Source organism: Channa argus, chromosome 8 (genome assembly GCF_033026475.1).
Source record: "Channa argus isolate prfri chromosome 8, Channa argus male v1.0, whole genome shotgun sequence".
Taxonomy (NCBI): Eukaryota; Metazoa; Chordata; class Actinopteri; order Anabantiformes; family Channidae; genus Channa; species Channa argus.
The window spans coordinates 27,421,535-27,442,640 of NC_090204.1; the positions used below are offsets into that span (position 1 = coordinate 27,421,535).

General features: G+C 38.2%; 1 protein-coding gene across 28 annotated transcripts in view; it reads right to left on the reverse strand.

The window, feature by feature from the left end:
• ptprfa (protein tyrosine phosphatase receptor type Fa) overlaps positions 1-21,106 on the reverse strand; it is a 316,431-nt gene that overhangs the window by 53,220 nt on the left and 242,105 nt on the right. For 18 of the 28 annotated variants that reach the window (XR_010914989.1, XM_067512515.1, XM_067512498.1 and 15 more), the window contains 4 exons: positions 19,901-20,010; positions 17,174-17,430; positions 15,215-15,290; positions 6,856-7,068 (listed from right to left, as the gene is read on the reverse strand). Coding sequence is in view for 27 of the 28 variants with exons in the window: in XM_067512515.1 (XP_067368616.1) it covers positions 6,856-7,068; positions 15,215-15,290; positions 17,174-17,430; positions 19,901-20,010 (656 nt within the window). In the remaining variant the exon portion in view is untranslated. The remainder of the gene's footprint in view (positions 1-6,855; positions 7,069-15,214; positions 15,291-17,173; positions 17,431-19,900; positions 20,011-21,106) is intronic. The other 10 variants (XM_067512505.1, XM_067512520.1, XM_067512508.1 and 7 more) reach the window with 1 other exon arrangement.

Genomic DNA, 21,106 nt, shown 5'->3' on the forward strand with positions numbered 1-21,106 from the left:
TAATAGATACGTTCATATTAGATATCATCAATCTATCTTTAGAAACAGGCTATGTACCACAGGCCTATAAGGTAGCTGAAATTAAACCATTACTTAAAAAACCCTGTCTTGACCCAGGTGTTTTAGCCAATTACAGACCAATATCTAATCTCCCCTTTATTTCTAAAATAATTAATAAAGTAGTTGCAAAACAATTATGTGATCACCTTCATAGGAATAATTTGTATGAAGACTTTCAGTCAGGATTTAGAGTTCATCATAGTACAGAAACAGCACTGGTAAAAGTCACCAACGATCTTCTCATGGCCTCAGATAATGGACTCTTCTCTATACTTGTTCTGTTAGATCTTAGTGCTGCATTTGATACCATTGATCATAACATTTTATTACAGAGACTGGAACATGAAATTGGGATTAAAGCAACTGAACTATGTTGGTTTAAATCTTATTTATCTGATAGACTTTAATTTGTTCATGTTAATGATGAATCCTCCATATATGTATCCTTTAGGCAACATTTATGGAACCAGATGAAAATAATCAGTTAATAAAGCTTCAAGCCTACAAGACATAAAGACCTGGATGTCCCACAATTTTTTACTTCTAAACTCAGAAAAAACTGAAGTCATAGTATTTGGGCCCAAAAGTCTCTGAAATATGATGTCCAACCATATTGTTACTCTAGATGGCATAAGTCTGGCCTCCAGTACTACTGCAAGGAACCTTGGAGTTATGTTTGATCAGGATCTGTCCTTTAACTCACATATAAAACAAATCTCTAGAACAGCCTTCTTCCACCTACGGAACATTGCCAAAATTAGGAGCATCCTGTCTCAAAGTGATGCCGAAAAACTGGTCCATGCATTTGTTACTTCTAGGTTGGACTACTGTAATTCCATACTTTCAGGACGCCCCAGTAACTAAAGAGCCTGCAATTAATCCAAAATGCTGCAGCAAGAGTGCTGACTGGAACTAGCAAGAGAGATCATATTTCTCCTTCACTAGCTTCTCTCCATTGGCTTCCCATTAAATTTAGAATAGAATTTTAAACCCTGCTTCTTACATATAAAGCTCTGAATGTTCAGGCTCCATCATATATAGAAGACCTCATAGCACCATATCATCCCAGTAGACCAGTTCGCTCTCAGAATGCAGGCCTACTTGTGGTTCCCAGAATTTCCAAAGGTCCCATTCTGTCTTGGGAAAATGTCTTAGGGACAGATGACGCAAAAGTAGAATTGTTTGGGGAGAACAGACAGTACTACATAGCAAAATGAAAAGGGTAAAGCATGTTGGAGGGAGCGTCATGATTTGGGGCTGCTTTGCTGCCTCTGCACCATTTGCCATTGTAAAGGGAAAAGGAATGTTTAAGTTTATCAAGGTGTCCTAAAGGATAATGTCAGATTGGCTGTAAGCTGAAGCTCAGAAGAAGATGTTTGATGGAGCAGGAAATTGACCTTTTCAGAAGTAAAACTACTACACACTGGCTTCAGAGACAAAAAAAAAAAAAAATCCAGTTTTTGGAGTTGCTCAGACAGCTTTAAGACGTCAACCCAACAGAGACGTTGTGAAATGACCTCAAGAAAACTGTTCACAACAGATTTTCTAAGAATATGGCGGAAGAATTTCCATATAGTAAAAGATTGTGGTGTGGATTAATATGTTGAAGTTAAAGTTATGAAAACGCAAATGTGGACTATGGAGCATAACCCAGGGATTTGAAAGGACTGATCTTGTCAGGCTTCTTCAAATTAAAGATGTAAACGGGTGCAAATCTCAATCAAAAATTTCAAACATGTTTAAAATAATTAATGAGAAGAACTGGCAGTGACTGGGACATGGAGTGTTTGTTCCTCAGTTAAAAGTTCATTTGAAAAGAAAAAAAACTTACTATATTTCATCAACTGTTAGGAAAAAGGCTGTTGTTTTTCTTGTGACTGTTGAAACTGAGACAGAATACATAAGTAGAGAATAAATTAGTCCATGAGCAAAGGGATCTTCAGTGCTGTGAAAAAAATACTGAGCCCCGCCTGATTTCTTCTCTTTGTATGTGTCACATCGCATATTACACATTCGGATCTTGGAACTAAAACAAACATAAAACAAAGGCAATAGTTTGGTTTGAAGAACAGAACACTTTAGTCTCAGAAGAAAAAAAAAGAAGAAATCAGGAGGGGTTCCTATATATTTCACTGGTCTAACACACACTGCCATGCAGCCTCCTGAATGCCTGCCCTCACCCCCCCTCACCCCCATAGATGCACCATGATCTATGTACTGCTGTCCAACATTTGTCCATGGGGATCGTGAAGGTATCAATTAATATTGTTATTACAGGCAATTATGTTGTTACAAACAGTACATGAAAGAAACCGTGAAACCTTCATAAGATATTCAGCTCATGTCTCTTCACACTTTTTTGCACTTTTAGCAAAGTACTTCCTAAAGTTCAGAAAACTTTTTTTTTTCCTTTTGAAAAATGACATATTTCACAGCTTTAGATGCCACAGAGGCATATTCGAAGGGATATTTAGATAATCTCAGGGGAGAAGTTTGGAAGTGATCAATCTCAGCAGCACTACCTCTTAGACACAAACTCTTACGGGGTGAAAAATATGCTGCTGCTCCATCTGCAAGCTGGAGAGACGAGATGGCTTGTGAAAAGAAAAAAGAGTTGTTTTAGTCGCAGTGGGAGGACGGATATTTGTGCTTTTGTTTTTGCTTGTCCATAATCTGCCCTATAAAGGGGAAGCGGCTGATAAAATAAGCCCAGATGATGTGTGATTCTAATGTATCTTGACATCTGTGTTATTTCCCAGAACTGTAAGGATTTCCACCTCAGCTGGAGCCTTCTGTTCACACCTCGTCTATCTGCCACAAACTGGATGCTATCCAGAAGGCTTTGAGTGTATCCCACAATCCCCTGGTTCTCTCTCATCCTCTCCATCTTTTCCTCCTACTTCAGAAACTCGTTCTAGCATCCAAGCCATTCTCTCTCTCAATGACTGCAGCATTTCTCGCCCTCTGAAGTACGTCTGTGCATTTCCCTCAGGGGCCCCTCCCTCTCTTTTCTCACTTCCTCATCCTCCTTACCTCTCTGTCACTCCCACAGTGCTTTGCATTCATAGGGAGCTATTCAGCTTCCTACGTCGGCTGGAAGTGTCCACACTGTTATACGGCCTTTTTCTTTTATCCAATTTCACACACCCCAGCTTGTTTACCAGTAAAGGGGGCCACAGAAAGCTGCATTGCCCTTTTGCGATAGCCTACTGCTTCCCCCTTTCATTCTTTTCCTCCCCACTCTCCCCGTCTTCTCCTCCCTCTTCACTGCCAGCAGCTTTGCAGTAGCAATAAATGCTAAGTTTACGTCCCCTATTTTCAATGTGATTAGCTTTCTATTTTTATTCGGGCTCGAATCCCATTTAGCTGAGTGTCATTTACTGAATAAAGGCTCTGTAGCTCAGTTCTGAACACAATGAAACAAGTATTGTCCAGGCTACACACATTTGACAAAAGCTGTGATAAGTGGAGCAGAGAAATCTAAGGCTCTGTAGAGTAATAGCATGTAATTGCTGTGTTTTGTGTGTAAATGACCTCTGAGAGTCAGTTTATTTGAATGAACTACAGTTTATCCACACTAACCTGGCTGCACATGTCCAAGGGAACAAAGACGTATACAAATCATGAGATCAAGCCACCCTGTGATTCTCCCTGAAAAGGTTCCAGGGACAAAAGAACCAAAGGAAGTAGGAACTGAAAGTCCACATTGAAAGAATCAAGATTTGACAAATGAGTCATATAATGCTTTTAGATAAGATGGTGGCCTGAGGTGAATTTGCCCACTAGGGAGCTCAGGGCACAAGATAAAATAAAACAATAATGGCTATAAAAGCAGATCTGAACTCAGCAGCCCTCCACAGATTCCATATATCACAGCTGTGAGCTTAAGGCCCAGTTCATTTCAGTTTGTATTTTATTGGTGTTTACTATAGTGTAGGACCAAATAAAGCTGTAGCAAAAGTCGCTGATATGTACACACACACACAGTCAGGTTTCCATGACTTCAAGGGACAACACACTGATTAATATTCATTTCATATGGACTGTGTGAATGTGTTTGTGATTGTGAGTGCGAATGGGTAAGTGAGAAGCAGTGTAAAGTGCTTTAAAGCCAATAGGTTCAAAAACTATATAAGTGCAGACTATTTACTATATACAGAAAAAGTTAATGAACTTGCATCTTCTTGTCTATGTTTCAGAGAAAAGACCAAAAGTGTGTAAGAAACCAAGCAGCTAAATCAGCTTTTAAACCAGACATATATTGAGCAATGGAGGTCAGAGTATTACAATTCACAACTCCACAGATGCTGCAGGTCAGTGAATAGCACTTTGGATTAAGATGTTTCTTCATTCTTGTCCTTCTTTTACATTATTGTTCAGTTTTTATGGATAAAAATGTAAAACTCTACTTTCACAGCTTTCATTTTTAAAGGATATTTTTAATTTAGTTTTAGTCTCGTCTTTATCACAAAAAATTTGTCAGTGAAATAAAGATTGATATAAAATATTGTGAAAATACTTAGGGACTCTAGCATGACTTCTATATGCATGTTGGAAGGACATGTACTGCCATCAAGGCAATGCTTTTACCTTGAAAAGTCAGTGAGTATGTGTGTGTGTGTGTGTGTGTGTGTGTGTGTGTGTGTGTGTGTGTGTGTGTGTGTATGTGTCCTTGACCTCTTCTGCAGTCCACATCTGTTTCCTATTGAAAATGTATGAAGCATCATGAAATGGAGAGACCACAGTGACCACAGACTGGTGAGCAGCTAAAGTCTTGTATCGAGCAAGAAATAGCAAATATTCTAGTAAAACTGCTCCGATGACTATTGTCAGTTCCAAAACCCTTAAAAAGTGGCGTTAAATGGAAAGCTGATGTAACACAGTGGTAAACATGACTCTTTCACACTCTCTGAGTGTTTTGCAGGGACAAGAAATGTGTTAAATCAACAACTACACAGGACTCAGAAACACGGTGCATTGGGATGCTGATTTAAACCAAATTCAGCACTTTGTCATCACAATTTAGTTGGTACCTTGTGGAATTCTGTAAACATTTTGACTGATCCGAGAAACAAAGCCCTTGAAATCAAAGACGCACTCTGAAAATGCTCTGCTCTGGAAGGCAATATGCTAGTCAGTGACAGCAGGGATCCTGGCTTCACTGCCTTAAAGATATACCTGCAGATGCATGCATGACTCAAGGACATGATTCGCATCAGTGCGACGTGCCTGGCCTGTGTGCACCACAGCCTGAGGGTCTGCTCTCCAGTTCCGCAGATAGAAAACACTGGTGAGGAAAAACAGTACCATTCATGACAAACTCTGCTCTGTTTATTCAGCAAAGCAAGGTCTTTGGAAAATGCATGGAACACACACTGCATCAGGAAGTGCTAGAATGCGCCCAACAGTACGGAAAAGAAGCTTTTACACAGTTTCAGGAAAACTATTCATCGGATTTTAAAAAGGCCACAAATACAGCCAAAGCAGAAATAGATCTGCATATTAAAAAAAACATTCACGTTTCCTCAGCCATTCCATCATCGTCTGGTGTAATTTTATGATTTATTAAAGGTCAAGAAGTGTCAACAATAGTCTTGGTCTTGGTGAACTTTTCCTGACACTGCACTGCTGCGTACAAGGCAGAATGTAACTTACAGCTTAATCCAGTTTAATACTCAAATTATCTTCTTTCTCACGCTGTACCAGCAAGGTGGGTCCTGTGGATTTCACTAGTATAGAAACATAGAAAGAGTATGTGGCATTTAACCATGGTCACACTCTATCTTGGAATCTATTTGCAGTATTACCAAATTTATCAAAGAGCAAATATAGTGTAGAGAATAAAATTTCTTTATATATATAATACTGTCCAGTGGGAGAATAATTCAGACTGTGGCCTTACACCAGAGCTGAACACTGGCATTCCCACAAATATTAAGTACAAGTTTCCTAATGGTTTCAATATTGCAATATATTGATCAAGTGTCCCTGTTATTGTGTCTACTCCCAGCATTAGTAAGTGCATTACTACTTACATGGGTAAAACCTGTAAGAAGGACCATTTATTATTTTATCTCTGAATTAAATGTCTCCAAACAAATCCTGACTATCTCGTTTTAATCTAAATTTTAGTTTAAGGTCCTGGCTAATTCCTCAGATCCCTCTGACTCTCTCCTGATCAGACAGATTGGTGGCAGGAAAGACAATCTTGCTAACTGCACTTTAAATAACAATTGGACACTAATTAGACCAATTATCGCTATCAGTTGTTATCAGCGTTATTAGCCCGTAATTCTGACTCAGTTCTATTTTGTAGCCATGTGATGAAGAGGTGTTTAGCAGTCCTTGTAAATATGACAGAAACAGGAGTGAGTGTTCTTGAAAAGCAGAAGAGAAGGAGCAGGTCAGGGGTGGACTTGCAATAGCATTCAAGTGGCAGAAAATCCTGCATTTATTTAATGCATCATAGCACATGATAACAACCTACTGAGTCCACTAAGTGCTAGAAGGCTGCTTACTGCAGGGATTCTCAATTCCAGTCCTCAAGGACCCTTTGACTTATTTGGATCAGGTGTATCAGTGAATCAGAAGGTTGTCACAGCATAGCAACTGCTTCTGATTGACCAATAATTCACTTTCCTCTACAATAGCTCCTAAACAGTACAATAAGTACCAGTACTTTTGTAAACTAGCAATGAATGTAGTAAATCTCAACCTTCTAAACTTTAATATAAAGGCTTTCATGTCCCATAAAGGTACTGGTATTCTGGTAATAATAGTAATAGAGACACTCACAGACTCCTGGTCCGTAAGGTCGGCCAGGACAAAGCAGCGGTACTGTTGTTGGCCAGGCAGGGGTTTGTTGTAGTAACCATTGTATTTCTTCTCATCACCCAGAATGAAGATCTCAGGCAGAGTGTCCAGCTTGGCAGCAATATAAGGCTGCAGGAAGTCCTGGCTCTGTCTTCTCTTTCTCTGCAGACTTCTGTCAGCACCAGTCTCCAGAAGCTATCAGGGGGATGACAAAACAGGAGACGTTGGAACAGCTATACCGTGAGGTGGCACGGCAATGGAACGTAACACAGGACATGACAAAACTGATCTTTGTGGGATTTTTCTTGTGCCTCCCTACATACGCAGATGAGAAAATATTTAAGACTGTTTCTATTGTTTTTTTTCAAAAAGTAGTTTTGTTGGTACCAGTTTATGGAACCTAGGATGTGTCATAGAGTAGGAAAACATTTTGGCTTTGGACTTAAATTACTATTGATTACAATTTAGTATTTCGGGAATTTTTATGCTTTAAAAAAATGATCACAACATGGAACTGGTATTCCGATGTTGCAGCACTTGTATGTGGTGACCCTATATTTTTCTTAAACAGTGGTTTTGTGGCCCTAAAGCTACAAGAAAGGGAGAGTCAGAGCTTGAATGCAGCTAGCTGACACCAAAAACAACAGGCAATAAATCAAGATTATGAAGCTGTGTGCATGAATTACTTAACTGGGAGCACATTTTTCCCCCCCATGGCACCTTCTGGGCTTCATAAAAAATGACTGACTGCTTGATGTGTCTGAAAATTCTATAAAAAAAAGGTAGTGCTGGGGAAATTATAGTTATTGCAATTGATACAAATTGTTAAATGAATTACAAATAAACAAATCCCTAAATTTCCTCTGTTTTCTCCATAATGCATCAACTACAGCCTTTGACATGTCATCTGATACAGATGTTGGGTCACGACCACATTTGGTTCCGTCCATTATTCATGACCAATACGTGATTAAGTTGTTATTTTTCTTTCTGCTTCACAGCCCTAGAAAAAAGTTGTCTATGCTATAGCTTCAAAACACACTGTCACACATTTGAAAAACTCACACGTGTATTTCTAAAAATCCTTAAAGGTTGATTGCAATTTATTTCAACATGCTTCTAATTTTTCAAATGCATCAGTTCAGATTAAGAAATTTATGTGGGAGTTTTTCAATAGATGGGTTTAAAAATGTATCCAGATAATTTAAACCACTTTACTTAGATGTCAGACTAAAAAGAAGACACTCAAACATGTGCACACAATTACAGTAACTAAAGTGGGTAAGAGCTGAAGCAGAAGTGACTGAAACTGAAACTCGCCACAATTTGGGTAAAAACTTTTCTACTACCTGTTTTTTTTTAATGTCTAATTATCAGTTTGTATTTTCATTTGTGCTTCCTGTTGGATTCATTTTTAGCAGTGTTTCTACATCCTCAAAAATCAGAGTTACATTGTTGGTTTCAAAGTCATTTTCATTTTCTGTTTTTGTGTTTTGTGTCCGTATAGAACCTGTAGTAGTCTATGAGTTTGTTTTTCTTGAGGCTTTTGCACCAAAACAGTCTGAATCTGAGACTTTGCTTCTTAAGGCTCGGTAGTAGTCGTGTCACATGACCAGTCAGCAAGTTCACACTGCTGTCCATGCAGTGCAGCGCGCCAGCGAGCTCACTAATTAAGTGTGATCAGATCCAGTCCCCCCGTGACCCTTCACATGGCATAAACCAATAAATGGTAAGTGAAACAAATTAGATAACATAATAATCTAGCCTTGAAAGAAATGTCTTGGAGAAGAAACCTCGAAAATATCATCACTGTCATATATTAAGTAAATAAAATATCTTAAATTTTAACAATTTAATCTTGTAAATTATAACACCAATTCTGAAAAAGTTTCGAAGATGTGAAAATGAAAATAAAAACAATGCAATGATTTGCAAATCTCACAAACCCATATTTTATTCACAATAGAACAAAAACAACATATCAGATGTTAAAATTGAAGTGTTTTCCACTTCATGGAAAATATTAGCTCATTTTAAATTTGATGGCAGCGACACATCTAAAAAAAGTTGGAACAGGGGCAACAAAAGCCTGGAAAAGTAATTGCAGCAAATCCAAAACAAATGGAGGAGCATTTGACAACTAATTATGTTAATTGGCAACAGATCAGTTCAGAGGAAAAATGTTCCTCAACATTGCGAAGACTGAAGATCCCACTATCTACAATATATAATATCATCAAAAGATTCCGAGAATCACGAGGACTCTCTGTGCACAAGGGACAAGCCCGAAGGTTAAAACTGGATGCATGTGATCTTCGGGGCCCTCAGGCAGCACTGCATTAAAAAAAAGGCATGATTCTCTACTGGACCTACCTTCACCAGAAATCACTGTCTGTGAACACAGTTCAAGACAAGTTAGCTTTAACAAGTTAAAGCCGTATCAGGCAAAAAAGAAACCAAATGTGAACCCAATCCGGGAGGACCTTCCATATTTCATCGAGACAAAGGTAAACCACATATTGCATCGACAAAGGCCCAGAACTGTTGAGGGGCTAGAATCCTGCATCAGACAAGAAAACACAATAGTAAATATCCCCCCGTTCCAACTTTTTTGAGATTCATTGCTGCCATCAAATTCAAAATAAGCAAAGTTTTTTCATGAAATGTTAAAATTTCTCAGTTTCAAAATCGGATATATTGTTTATGTTCTATTGTGAATGAAATATGGGTTGATGAAATTTAGAAATGATTGTATTCTGTTTTTATTTACATTTTACACATATTCACAACCTTTTGAAATTGGGGTTGTATTTACAGTCTACAAGTATGAGATTAAATTCTCAAAATGTAAGATATTTTATTTACTTAATATATGACAGTGATGATATTGTTGAACACTGCAACACCTCTACGAAAAAAATTGTACAACTCTGCTCGGAGCAGACTGAGCCTTGAATAAATAATCTGCATTCTATAGTGCTTTTCTACCCAAAGTGCTTTTTACTGCACACACACTCCGATGGGGGAGGAAAACGAGTTTTGTTTTTGCCCTCTTATCAAAGGCCATCGAGGAAATTCGAATAATTTCAAAACATGTAGAATTTCATATGTTTTCAAATAAAGTCCAAAAAATATACTGGTTTTAAAGAAATTCAACCTCTGCAGATGGAAATTAGCTCTTAGCTAAATGTGGTACAGTGCATCTTGCTAAATGGTCTGCACATCATTTTCATATACACTAGTTGACAGGGTTATTTTTAGGTATCTTTGTATATGTGAGTAGAATTCCAGCTCAAAGACGCTTCTAACTTATAAAACTGTACTTCAAAACACTGACCTAGTTCTAGCAAAGGAGCAGTTTGAAGCATATCAAAGACTTTATGATTAAACAGGACTGGATTTGTAGAGTTTGAAGGCCTGCCATGACCTTCAGAGAGAGTACAGAGGGTCGTGACTTCATTACAGAAGCTCAGCCTCCTCTATTCTCAATCCAAGTGTGTCTCTATGTGTGTGTGAGACATTTCTCTCCACTACCTGCTTCCTATCTCTATTTTATATCATCTTAGAGTCAGACTTACCTGCTACCCATCAATGTTCAAGGTGACACTGTCATACAAGGAAAGTGTCACTAAACTCGCAGAAGCTCCAAACACACAGACAAAATATGCAGCCTTTTTTCCAGTGTCTTGACAGTGCATGCATTACTGTTTTGTTTCAAAAATCAACTCAATGTATAAACCAGAGGGGAAAGACTTCAGATTTAAACTTCTGGAAAAGAGGAGCAAAACAAAACCGATTTGACAAACAGTGGTTTATCATATTAAATGTAGATACAGTAGCAATTCACAACAGAAGACTTGAAATTAAGAGTTATTCAATTGATTTAGTAATGTCTCTTTCATACATACTCTGACTGGTTCTGGAGACATGGAATGTCATGTTTCCATTAGGGAAAGAACTAGAGCCTAACCTGATCTAAACCAAATCAGGTTAGGCTCACCTCCACATACAGCAACGACTGCAATCAAACTCTTGGTGCCACCATTCCACCTCCATTCCACCGTGCACCGTCCACCATCAAAGGGAAGGCTCAACCTGTGACAATTTGGCTTTCCTGTAGTTCTATAGTCCTTTCGGAGGACCTCAGTGCTTATGTTGGGAATGATGGAGGATGTCTTGGACACTCGGGGGATGAAAGATGCTGAGCTGTCAACCGATCAAAAATGGAAATGTCTGGCTGTGGTTCTTGTTCATAAGATCTTTCACATCTATGTCTGGAATGTCTTCCTCATGCATCCTGGCTTAGATTAGGGACATAGAATCCAAGTGGACCATGTTTAGTGTCTCCCCCTATTCAGTGAGATAGCACCAACTGACAGCAATTCATGAAGCTGTGACATAGTTAAGGCAGATCTGCATATCAAAACCCTATCAAAATTCAGTTTGGCCTATTCCTACTTTAAATCTAGTTCAGCACCTGCATTCATGTACTTGCACTGTGAAACCAAAATGAAAAACATACTGTGAACATTTACCAGTCTATTTCCTTCAGCGAAAAACTACTGTACATCATTAAGACAACCCAGCTATGAAAGACGATTCAAAGTACAGCTGGGGGATGAATACTTTTAAAGAACATTTAAAAGTGAATGCGTCTTGGGCTACAGTTGAATAAATCATTAAGGAACCCAACATGGGACAAGCTGAATGTGCCCAGAGCAGGATTTTCTCTAAAACTGAGTAACTGTGGAAGAATGAGACAAGCGAGGGAGCACACCAAGACACTTAAGACCCCTAACAAGAGTAAGACGTTACAGTGGCTGAGATGGACGAGGCTGTTCTTTACCAGTTTGAGTTGTATAGCAATGTGGCGAAGACAAAATCTTAATTCAAGTTAGTTAGAAGGAAAATGGGAGGCTGACCTCATCTGGAAGCAGGTTTTATGGTCTAATAGTCAAGCTTCTTTTTGTTAGTTTTAAACAGGTGTATTCTACTAAAAATAATTTAATGCAGAAGAATTAATGACAAACTGTAACCTGACCAGTACTTGGAAGAGAAACCCTAAACTGTGGTTGACACATTTTTACTTACAATGTGTAATTATATACAATTACAGGAAAAGTGAGATGAGAGCTCCTCTAGGGCTGCTGCCAGTGCAAACTGAAATGCAACGATTTTGGTGACACCTTGGATTCTTTAGTATCTGTTTTTGCCTTAGCAGGAATGACTCAGCACTTAATCTCCCACCCCCACAAAACTGAACACAAACATCATCCAAAAAGGTGTTTTGAGGTTGTCGTAATACAAACTGAAGCTTTTGCACCAGTATCAGAGCGTAAATCAGGTCAAGCAGTAAACATTACTCAAGTAATGTCCGAGTAATTCTATCACAAAGATCACAACGGTTCACAACCAACAGTAACCTTTTTAGCTCATAATGAACCCATTCTAACTTCTTCTCAAAAGGGCTTAAGAAAAGAAGGGTCCCACATCGTCCATGTCATGCTATCAATCCATAAGTGGGATAGTATGTACAATAATATGTGTTATATACACAGCCAATAATAAAGTCAGGGAGGACCAGGGTCAGCATGGTCACTTTGAGCCGTCTGCAGCAACATGTGATAGACTGTGTACAGCTGGTACACAAACTCACTACTCAGATAAACAGGTAGATGTACAAGTCTTTATTTTCCTTTATATAGTTGCATAGAATCAAATTATTGGCAGCAGCTTTCATAAAAGATGTATATATACAATGGCACAGAGGCCCAGTATATTCATCTAAATATGCTTTTATTGGCCTAAACATTCCCCACTATACATAAAGTATTAAGAGGACGATCTACGTGCTGATTTTAAACACTTTATGTGCTGACAGGTGGTTAACCCATAATAGTACAACATTTATTAGTGTTTTAATGGAAAACATAGTATTTTTGAATAAAACCAGTAGGTGGTCTTAATGTTGGGGCTGATTTGCTGGTTCAACAATAAAAATGTTCAGTAATAAAAAATTGCATATAACTCAAGGCTTAAGCAGAGCAACAAACACTTTAAACACGAATTTACCTCGGAAAAATCCTTTAAACTTTCATAGCACTGACCTTTAGGAAAGGTCAGTGCTATGAGTCTACTAGGCGACTGTTCATTCAGGTGTTGAGGATTTTACATTGAAGCAATGTGAAAACTACATTATGCTACATTTGTGGTTTTACAATACAAAATCTGTATGCTATTCAACACTGATACATGATTGAAAAAAGCATGTTTGTCTGTATAGTTTGGGTTGTAACACTGAACCTTTGCCTTCCATAGATGTTGTATAGTTTAATAAATGTAATCAAGCTGCAGAGTATTAGGTGAAAGGGGAACATTAAAAACAATTACAACTACAGAAATTGTTCTCTATGTAGTATCTTGATACACTTTTACTTAGTCTAAATCTAGCCAGTCTAGCCAGGTGTCCAATTAAATCTATGAATAAATTGATCTGAACTAATCTTATTAATAAGCTGTCTTGAGTCTGGAGTTTTAACACCTTTTAGGATTTTGTCCCAATAAACCTTTTATACAGTATGTCCTGAACCTGTTTAAACAAATCAAGGGTACATGGTGGGAAATGAGAAAAGACAACGCTTTGCTTTCCAAGATTCCTAAGTTGCAATGATCTCTTTAGAGAGTCACATTAAGTTATTTCGAATAAAACCCAGGGAGGAGCTAATGTGTTACATGTCTCACCATTAAATGGTAAATGTTCTGCACTTATATAGGACTTTTCTACCTATTGACACTCAAAGCGCTTTACACTGGTTCTTATTCACCCATTCACACTCACACTCACACACACACTCACACACCGATGGGGGAGCTGCTATGCAGCTGGCCATTGCTCACCGGGAGCAACTAAATTGGGGTTCAGTGTCTTGCTCAAGGACACTTCAACATGTGACCGAAGGAGCCGGGGATCTATCCAATCCCCAGATCCGGGGATGAAGCAACAACTGTGAGATTGTGTTACATGTGTTACATGTCTCACCATTGGTAACCATACATGTCTCAGGTTAGGCTTATCGGAAGGCAACCCAACTGACCAAGTGGAGAGCAAATATTTCCACTCTGCTTTCTTAGCATCCAATGTAACAAAGGCAAGTGGAACATAAAAGTTGTTTACACACCTACAGGATGTTTGGTCCTAAAATTTCTTATTTCTTATCATATTTATGCTCCAAAAGTCTAAAGCCTAAAATGTAATACTGTCCTGACTTTTTGTATCATGGCAGTATTTGGCCTACTTCTCCACTACAAAAAGCCAACGGAATGAGTTCTGGATCCCTCAATCATCTTCCCACTAACTTTACCCACACATAAAAATTTTAGCTGTAGAAATCATATTACGCATTGGACCATTCATACTGGCCCCTTGCTCCCAGAGGGAGGTGGACACTGATGCACTTCTGTTAATAGTACAACCGTACAAAGACATGAACATGTAGACATACTAGTTTGCATTATTTTAAATATTTAGGCAACTTTCCCACTGTAAGAAATGGAGCTCTTTGGTTTTCTGTATTTGGCTGATCAACATTAAAAAAAGTAAAAAAAAAAAAAAAAATGTGTGCGACGGCTTAACAAGAACTGGAAGAGCGATGGGAAATAAACGCACATCCACAGGCAGTATCCTGACAGCTGGACATCAGCAGATACATTCACAGACCCGACAGAGGGATGTTTGACATCATGTGAACCCATGCAAACTCTGGTGGACATGGAAAGAATGGGACGAAAGGCTGAAAGCTCAGTCTTGGAGCACATTCACACTCTCCAGAGGAAAATCCCTGCTTCCCAGAATTACTGGATCAGACCATGTGAGATTTTAAAAACTGCCCCTACATTTAAATACTGGCTCTGTGAAGCATGTGAGCGTTACTTCATCCAGTCCTGTCCCCTGGGTAATAACTTACTTTAATGCATCAGGAAAATCATTTCTCTGAAAAGTAGAAACTCCATTTCTAGCTAGTGAACATGGTAGATGTTTAGAAAATAAAGGTTTTTATCCCCAAATGAATTCTAATTAAATTTGTACCAAAACGTTTAGTTGCAAAATGGAGAGAGAGAAACTGCATTCAACACTTCGATTAAACATCAATAATACATAAATACACAAGAAGATTTTAAGATTTTTCATTACATCTGTTTTGCTTGTGCAGGTGTTTCAAACTTGATATCTACTAAATACCACAATCACAGGCAGCTGTGTTTTATTGAAGTTTAGTTGCATCATGAATGTCCTCATAATCTCAGACTTTTTCTTTTATGAAACAAGTACAGGTCTGCTCACCTCATGTATGTCCATATCTTCAGGGTTCTCCCAGCTGGACGCTGGGGTGACAGGCACGACCACGATGTAGTGCCACCTGTATTTAATGAAAAAACAAAAAAAAATGCAATTCAAATTCCATAAGAAAGCAGACATTCCAGTGTGAATGCCTGTGATCTTCTCCAAATATACACACTGAACTGTTCCTGAATGCAACCCCAGCATTACTGCTGAGAAGCCGAGACTGCACCGATGTTACTTTCTTCAGGTAGCACATGTCTTAAAACAAGGGATGGAAATAGCGGGTTTCCAGGAGATTGCATATCATTTGTGGACAGCAGGAAAATGCAGGGAGATTCACAGAACTTCCAGGAGTGTGTGGGATGTCTGATAAAGGCAATAACATCTGTGCTGCAAAGTTGTTCAATTACTTCTTTTTGCTGCATTTTATAAGACAAGTATTGATGTTGGACATGTGCTTTTTAGTTTTTCCAAACATTTCACATATACTCTGCCCTTCCCAAAACCCCCACTTCCTAAGTCCCACTCTGGGACTGATGAAAAAAGGTCTTGACCAGGCGTTCATGGAGAAATTGCATTATTTTTTCCATCAGCCCCACTTCCCTTATTACCAGTTACTTGTGGGCAATTTCTTCAGAGAAACAAACACTTGAAACACAATTATGGACAAGTAATTCACAGTGCCTGTCTACTTGACTGGGCTGTGTAAAACTGAATTGCTAGCTTTGCACTGGGATTCTCTTCACTGATTAATTGTGGTTTTAAGCTCAACGCCTAAACAAATTGCTTTCTGGTATCAGGAGAGCAGTGTGGAGGGGCAGTGGGGTTACACCATATTAATATGGCCACGTGGTTACTGGTTGTAATCATGGTGTTGTTGGGTTGGGGCACTGAATGCATTGTTTGCTCTTAAAATTCCTCTGACCTAAAAGAACTTTTTGCTGCAGTGGATATTTGTCTGGGTATGAACAGACTGGAACAGCATAAGTACTAAATAAACCAGGCTTGTAATTGTGTGTTTCCTCTACATTTGGCATAGCTACACATGGCTCCTGGTGATGACTGTGTGCTGAGGACAACAACAAGGCAATAATAACGCAGCTGCACACTCTGAGGTAATTTCTCTAATCAATATGAGGTGCAGTGGTGGAAGAAGTTCTTAGATTCTTAACATACATAAAACCCAAAATGAAAGTACTCCATTAGAAGAAAACGTGCTCTTGGATGGATGGAAAACTACACTGTTATGAGAAAAGTAAACAAATGAATAAAAACTTGGTTATATCATTATAATTGTTATTTATGCATTGCATAAAATATGCAAAATATGGTTAGTTACATCTATGCAAGTACATTAAAAGTGCACAAGTTCATAATCATGTTTCAGAACTTCATTATTCAATACTAATATGTGAAATCATTATCTTGTCTAGAAACTACTGTTGGTTGTCCGATAAATGTAGTGTTGTTAAACGTTTAAAACTATGGTTTGAAATGCTATGGAATAAATGTTTATTGTATCCTAATATGATAATACTAAGAGTGCACAGTATATGTACCTGTAATTGTAAGAAAGCACAGTACTTGCACAAATTACTTTCTACCAAAGTTGAAGTCACAGTCCAGACAGTACTGATAAAAAGTTACTGTAAATGAAGTAGCAGCAGACCAAGGCAGCATATGAAATATTTTTAAACAGACAGCATGACATCACCACCTTTTACCTGTGCCTGCTACAGTGGTTAGAATGGGGTTTAGAAGATAACAGTCCTTTACTAACCAACCACACAAACTGTTGATGGGCAGCTGCACATGGATGATAGTGTTAATACAGCCGTTTCATTCTCTCTTCCAAAGGCACGTCGACCAAATGATTTATGATTTAGAAAGATTTAAAGGAAGCCACCTTATTAATCACAACAGAGTAGTTTGGTTCCCCTTCTGACAAACAGCACAGACCTGACAGCGGCTCCAGCCGGGACCCTGGGCAGACTGATGGTCACTTTACCACCCTCTTCTACATCGTGTTGGTATAGAGCTGGTTTCATCTTCAGCAAGTCGGGAGCTGTTCGAATAGAAACCTGCTGTTGCAGACCGCCAGCGCTGTTCCCTCGGCTCATCAGTACAAAGGAATAATCGGTATCTGGCTGCAGTTGTGTGATCAGCTTCCTCTTCAGGTTGCCTGGAACCTCCACACTCTGCTGGTTGTACAGGATCTAAAGCCAAGGTGAAGTTTCTTACTAGTATCATACAGTTTATTTGAATGCATAAACTTACACTGGTTACGGTAGGAGTTGGAAATAAACAAATCATGAAACAAAAAAACTTTTAAAAGTTAAAAAACAAGGTTTAGCAGCCTTTAGAGTGAAATGACAAGGAGAGTAAAACAGAATTATTTTTTTATTTTCATATCAGCTAGTTTGGTTACTTGTAGTTTGGTTGATTTAGATTCGTTAGTTTATTGAACAACTAACTACAAGTGGTTGAAACTTAAAAATCTAAGTCAGCTTCATTAATTTATTTGAATGAATCTAGTTATTAAACATTTTTTGGTGCTTCAGTAAAATTAGGCTTCCATTAAATTCTCTCCTTCCATTTGAAGAGTTAATTCAGAAAAACAGAAAAAATAAAGCTAGTTCTGCAATTAACACCATGAAGTTATCCTTGTTAGAGTTACTTTGTAATATCGTCAGTACAAACCATCATGTTAAGCAGCATCTCGTGACTGATAAATTCTACAAGGGGGAGGGTTGTGATTTCAACACCATTCACACTGTTAATCATCATTGACAGCCAGCAGTTTCCAGCACGAATGGTTTCTTTACTAAAACAACTTTATCTCTGAAATAATGCATAATGGGGAGAGTACTAATAAACTACTTATGATTGTTTTTATCAGTGTAATTAAACGAGTTGTGAAGACTTCAGAAAACGTCTTGTTTTGGAATTCTGACAGTAAAAAATAGAAAGTTAAAGTTGCTTTATAATTTTAAATGGAGATATTTATTGGTATTCAGAGTTATAGAACAGAAAAGAATCCACTTTATTGGCCTAGTTTGCTGACACTCAACTGTACAAGGGACATGTGTGGTCAGTTGTTGATGACTCTTGTTGACATTGTTCAGACAATATAGGAAAAACATGAAGAAAACAAAAGGCAAGGTGCAAAAAATGTTGTACTGAAACTAGCATTAATGCCACACTATGATACGTTTTCCGATTTTTAAAATATATTTTAGTAGAGAAATGCTCCATATGTTTATGTGAAGAGGTGCTGTTAAAACCTCCCATAACACAGACCCACATTGCACTGGCAGCAGCGCAGAGATATGTTTTGAGCGAGGCTCGGCCTTATAACCAATAAGACAAAGCCAAATGCTGTGCACATGTGATGTGAAAGCGTTTTGACACAGTGTCAGCATTCGACACCCTAGTTGGATTATAATTCATCATTCATGAATAAGAATCACTTATATAGCACTTTTCTACCTATTAGCACTCAAAGCACTTTACACTGCTTCTTATTCACCCATTCACACACACTCACACACCGATGGGGGAGCTGCTCTACCTTCCTGTGCCACAGACGATTATGCATATTGTAGCTTTAATTTTAAAGTTACAAAAAGCTGCCCAATAACTTACTGCAGCTTAGCGTAATGACTGGAGACAGGGCAAAACATCTGGCCTGTAGACCAAGCGAAGGCTCACTGGTTAACAGAGATGTAAAATGCTAATTTGTTATGTCCAAACCAAAACATAATCCATCTGCCACTTTAGCCTCTTCAGCTGGAGCCACACGATACCTGATACAGTCAAAACTAGTTTTGGCTTTGATCTCTATTTTGAGGCATCAGGTTAAGTACAGTAAAATACTATACTCAGTGCTTGTAATGCTGTTTGCCAAGAACTAGTGCAACCAAAGTGCATCAAACTTTCCCCAAAAGCTTAAGGTGCTGCTTGACATTCAGTGTGCGTTCACACCAGTAGGGGAATAACTGTTCCCAGCTCCAGCTTCACATGAGTTTGGCCAATGAATGACCAGGAAAAGGAAGTGATCCAGTGGATATGAAAACATTTTTTTAGGATTTACATTAGTGTATGTGATTTTTGTCTAACTTTGTGCATCCATGCTGTAACTCTCGTGCTACAAGGTGCTACTTAAAAGGTATGATTTACTTGCTTGCTATTATTTTGTTGCAGATCCATGGTCATAAACTTTTGGTTCTGCACTTTAGCTTATTGTTAGAGCTGCACTGTGCCACAGGCTGGGTGACAATGCAGACAGGCACCTTAATAAATGGCCAGTCATAAAGTGCAGTTACAGGCAGAATTTAATATGGTGCAAATTGATTTTGTTGATGATTTATGGAGCAGCTGTTGTATTAAGGAGGGCAACAGAGCAAAAAGTTTCTCAGAGTACTGTGTCTACTTTTTTGTGGACGTGTCTCAAAATGCCTGGTTTAAATGTCTTTGTCTTATTATAGTCATCACAGTCTTTTGTGTTACTGTTGCAGTCTATGCATAACTACCATGAAACCACAACCTATGGATGGTTAAATGAAGAATGACTACTTGATCCTCCAGTATTAAGAGTCTGAAGACTCTTTCACTTGTTTAAGCTTAGTAATCCTGCTTGTTTTTCGGTGCAGCTACTGTCTATGTGGAACTGCAGGTGAAGCTTACCTTGAGAGGCACTTGAGATTTGTAGGTTTCTGGCACTTCCCAGGTCAGGAGGACAGAGGTTTTCATCACAGCCTTCACACCAAAGTTCTTGGTGAACACTGAGGAAAAGTCTGGATGATTATTAGGTGATTAATTTAACTGTGAATATGACAATGCACAACAGCAAGAGAATAACAATGCGGATTAAAAAGAGAGAACTATTTGTATTCTAAATACTAATATTCCACTTAATTAGAGAACCCGCTTTTATTATATCTATAATATCTCATTTGATCTAAAGGTATTGTATAATTAATTATTGGACGGATACAGATTACTTAAAGCTGCACTATACAATATTTTTACTATCAGCTATGAGTCACTTAGATACAAAGGGGACAGTCATCAGCTTTAATTCCTGAGCATTTCAGCAACTTTCAGCTCAGCTGCTTTGACTTTGCAGAAATCAAATATCCTGTTTTGGGTTGGTTTAACATTTTACATGTTGATATATATGTATTTTGTATGAAATGTTTTAAAGGTGCTGGCAAATTACTGCTTAATCAGCCAGTGCTTCAATACTGTGTTTTAAAGTAAAAATGCCAAGCTTGAAGACAATAATATGATGTGGCAAGGATGCCATGGAATTACATATAGACTAATGTTGTTGTAGAAAAGAAAGGAAAGGTAATGGATGATAACATTTTCCTTGAAGTCTGATTTTGAAGATTGCTTTTTATTTCTTGAAATTTAGTAGGAACTTGATTGTATAGCCCATTATTCTTGTTTATCAGTGCCTCTAGACATCTGCGATTCAATCAACCCCCGTGAATTCTGTCTGACCCTGCAGTTTAAGACATCATAAAAACATCACAACATGCGGCATATTTTTTTTAAGAAAAGCTGTTGTGAAATCAGGCATCTGAGAAATCTTGGAAGAACTCATGTTTACTCTTTTACTAACCTGTGTCTGGGAAAGAAAAGACCGGGCCATCTGTTGACTAAACTGAAGAGAGAAATAACTATCACGTGAAACAAACCACCAGTTATCTGTAACTACAAAGCCAGAACAAACTAGTTTATAATGACTGAGTAAATCTACAGAGACCAAGTGATCAGAAAGTTCTCTTTTACTAGATGAGTGTTACTGTAAGTCTGTTGCCGTAGTCTATGGCGAGCTTGGCCACAATGCTGTTAAGGAATATAGCATTTAATGTATAGGGGTCA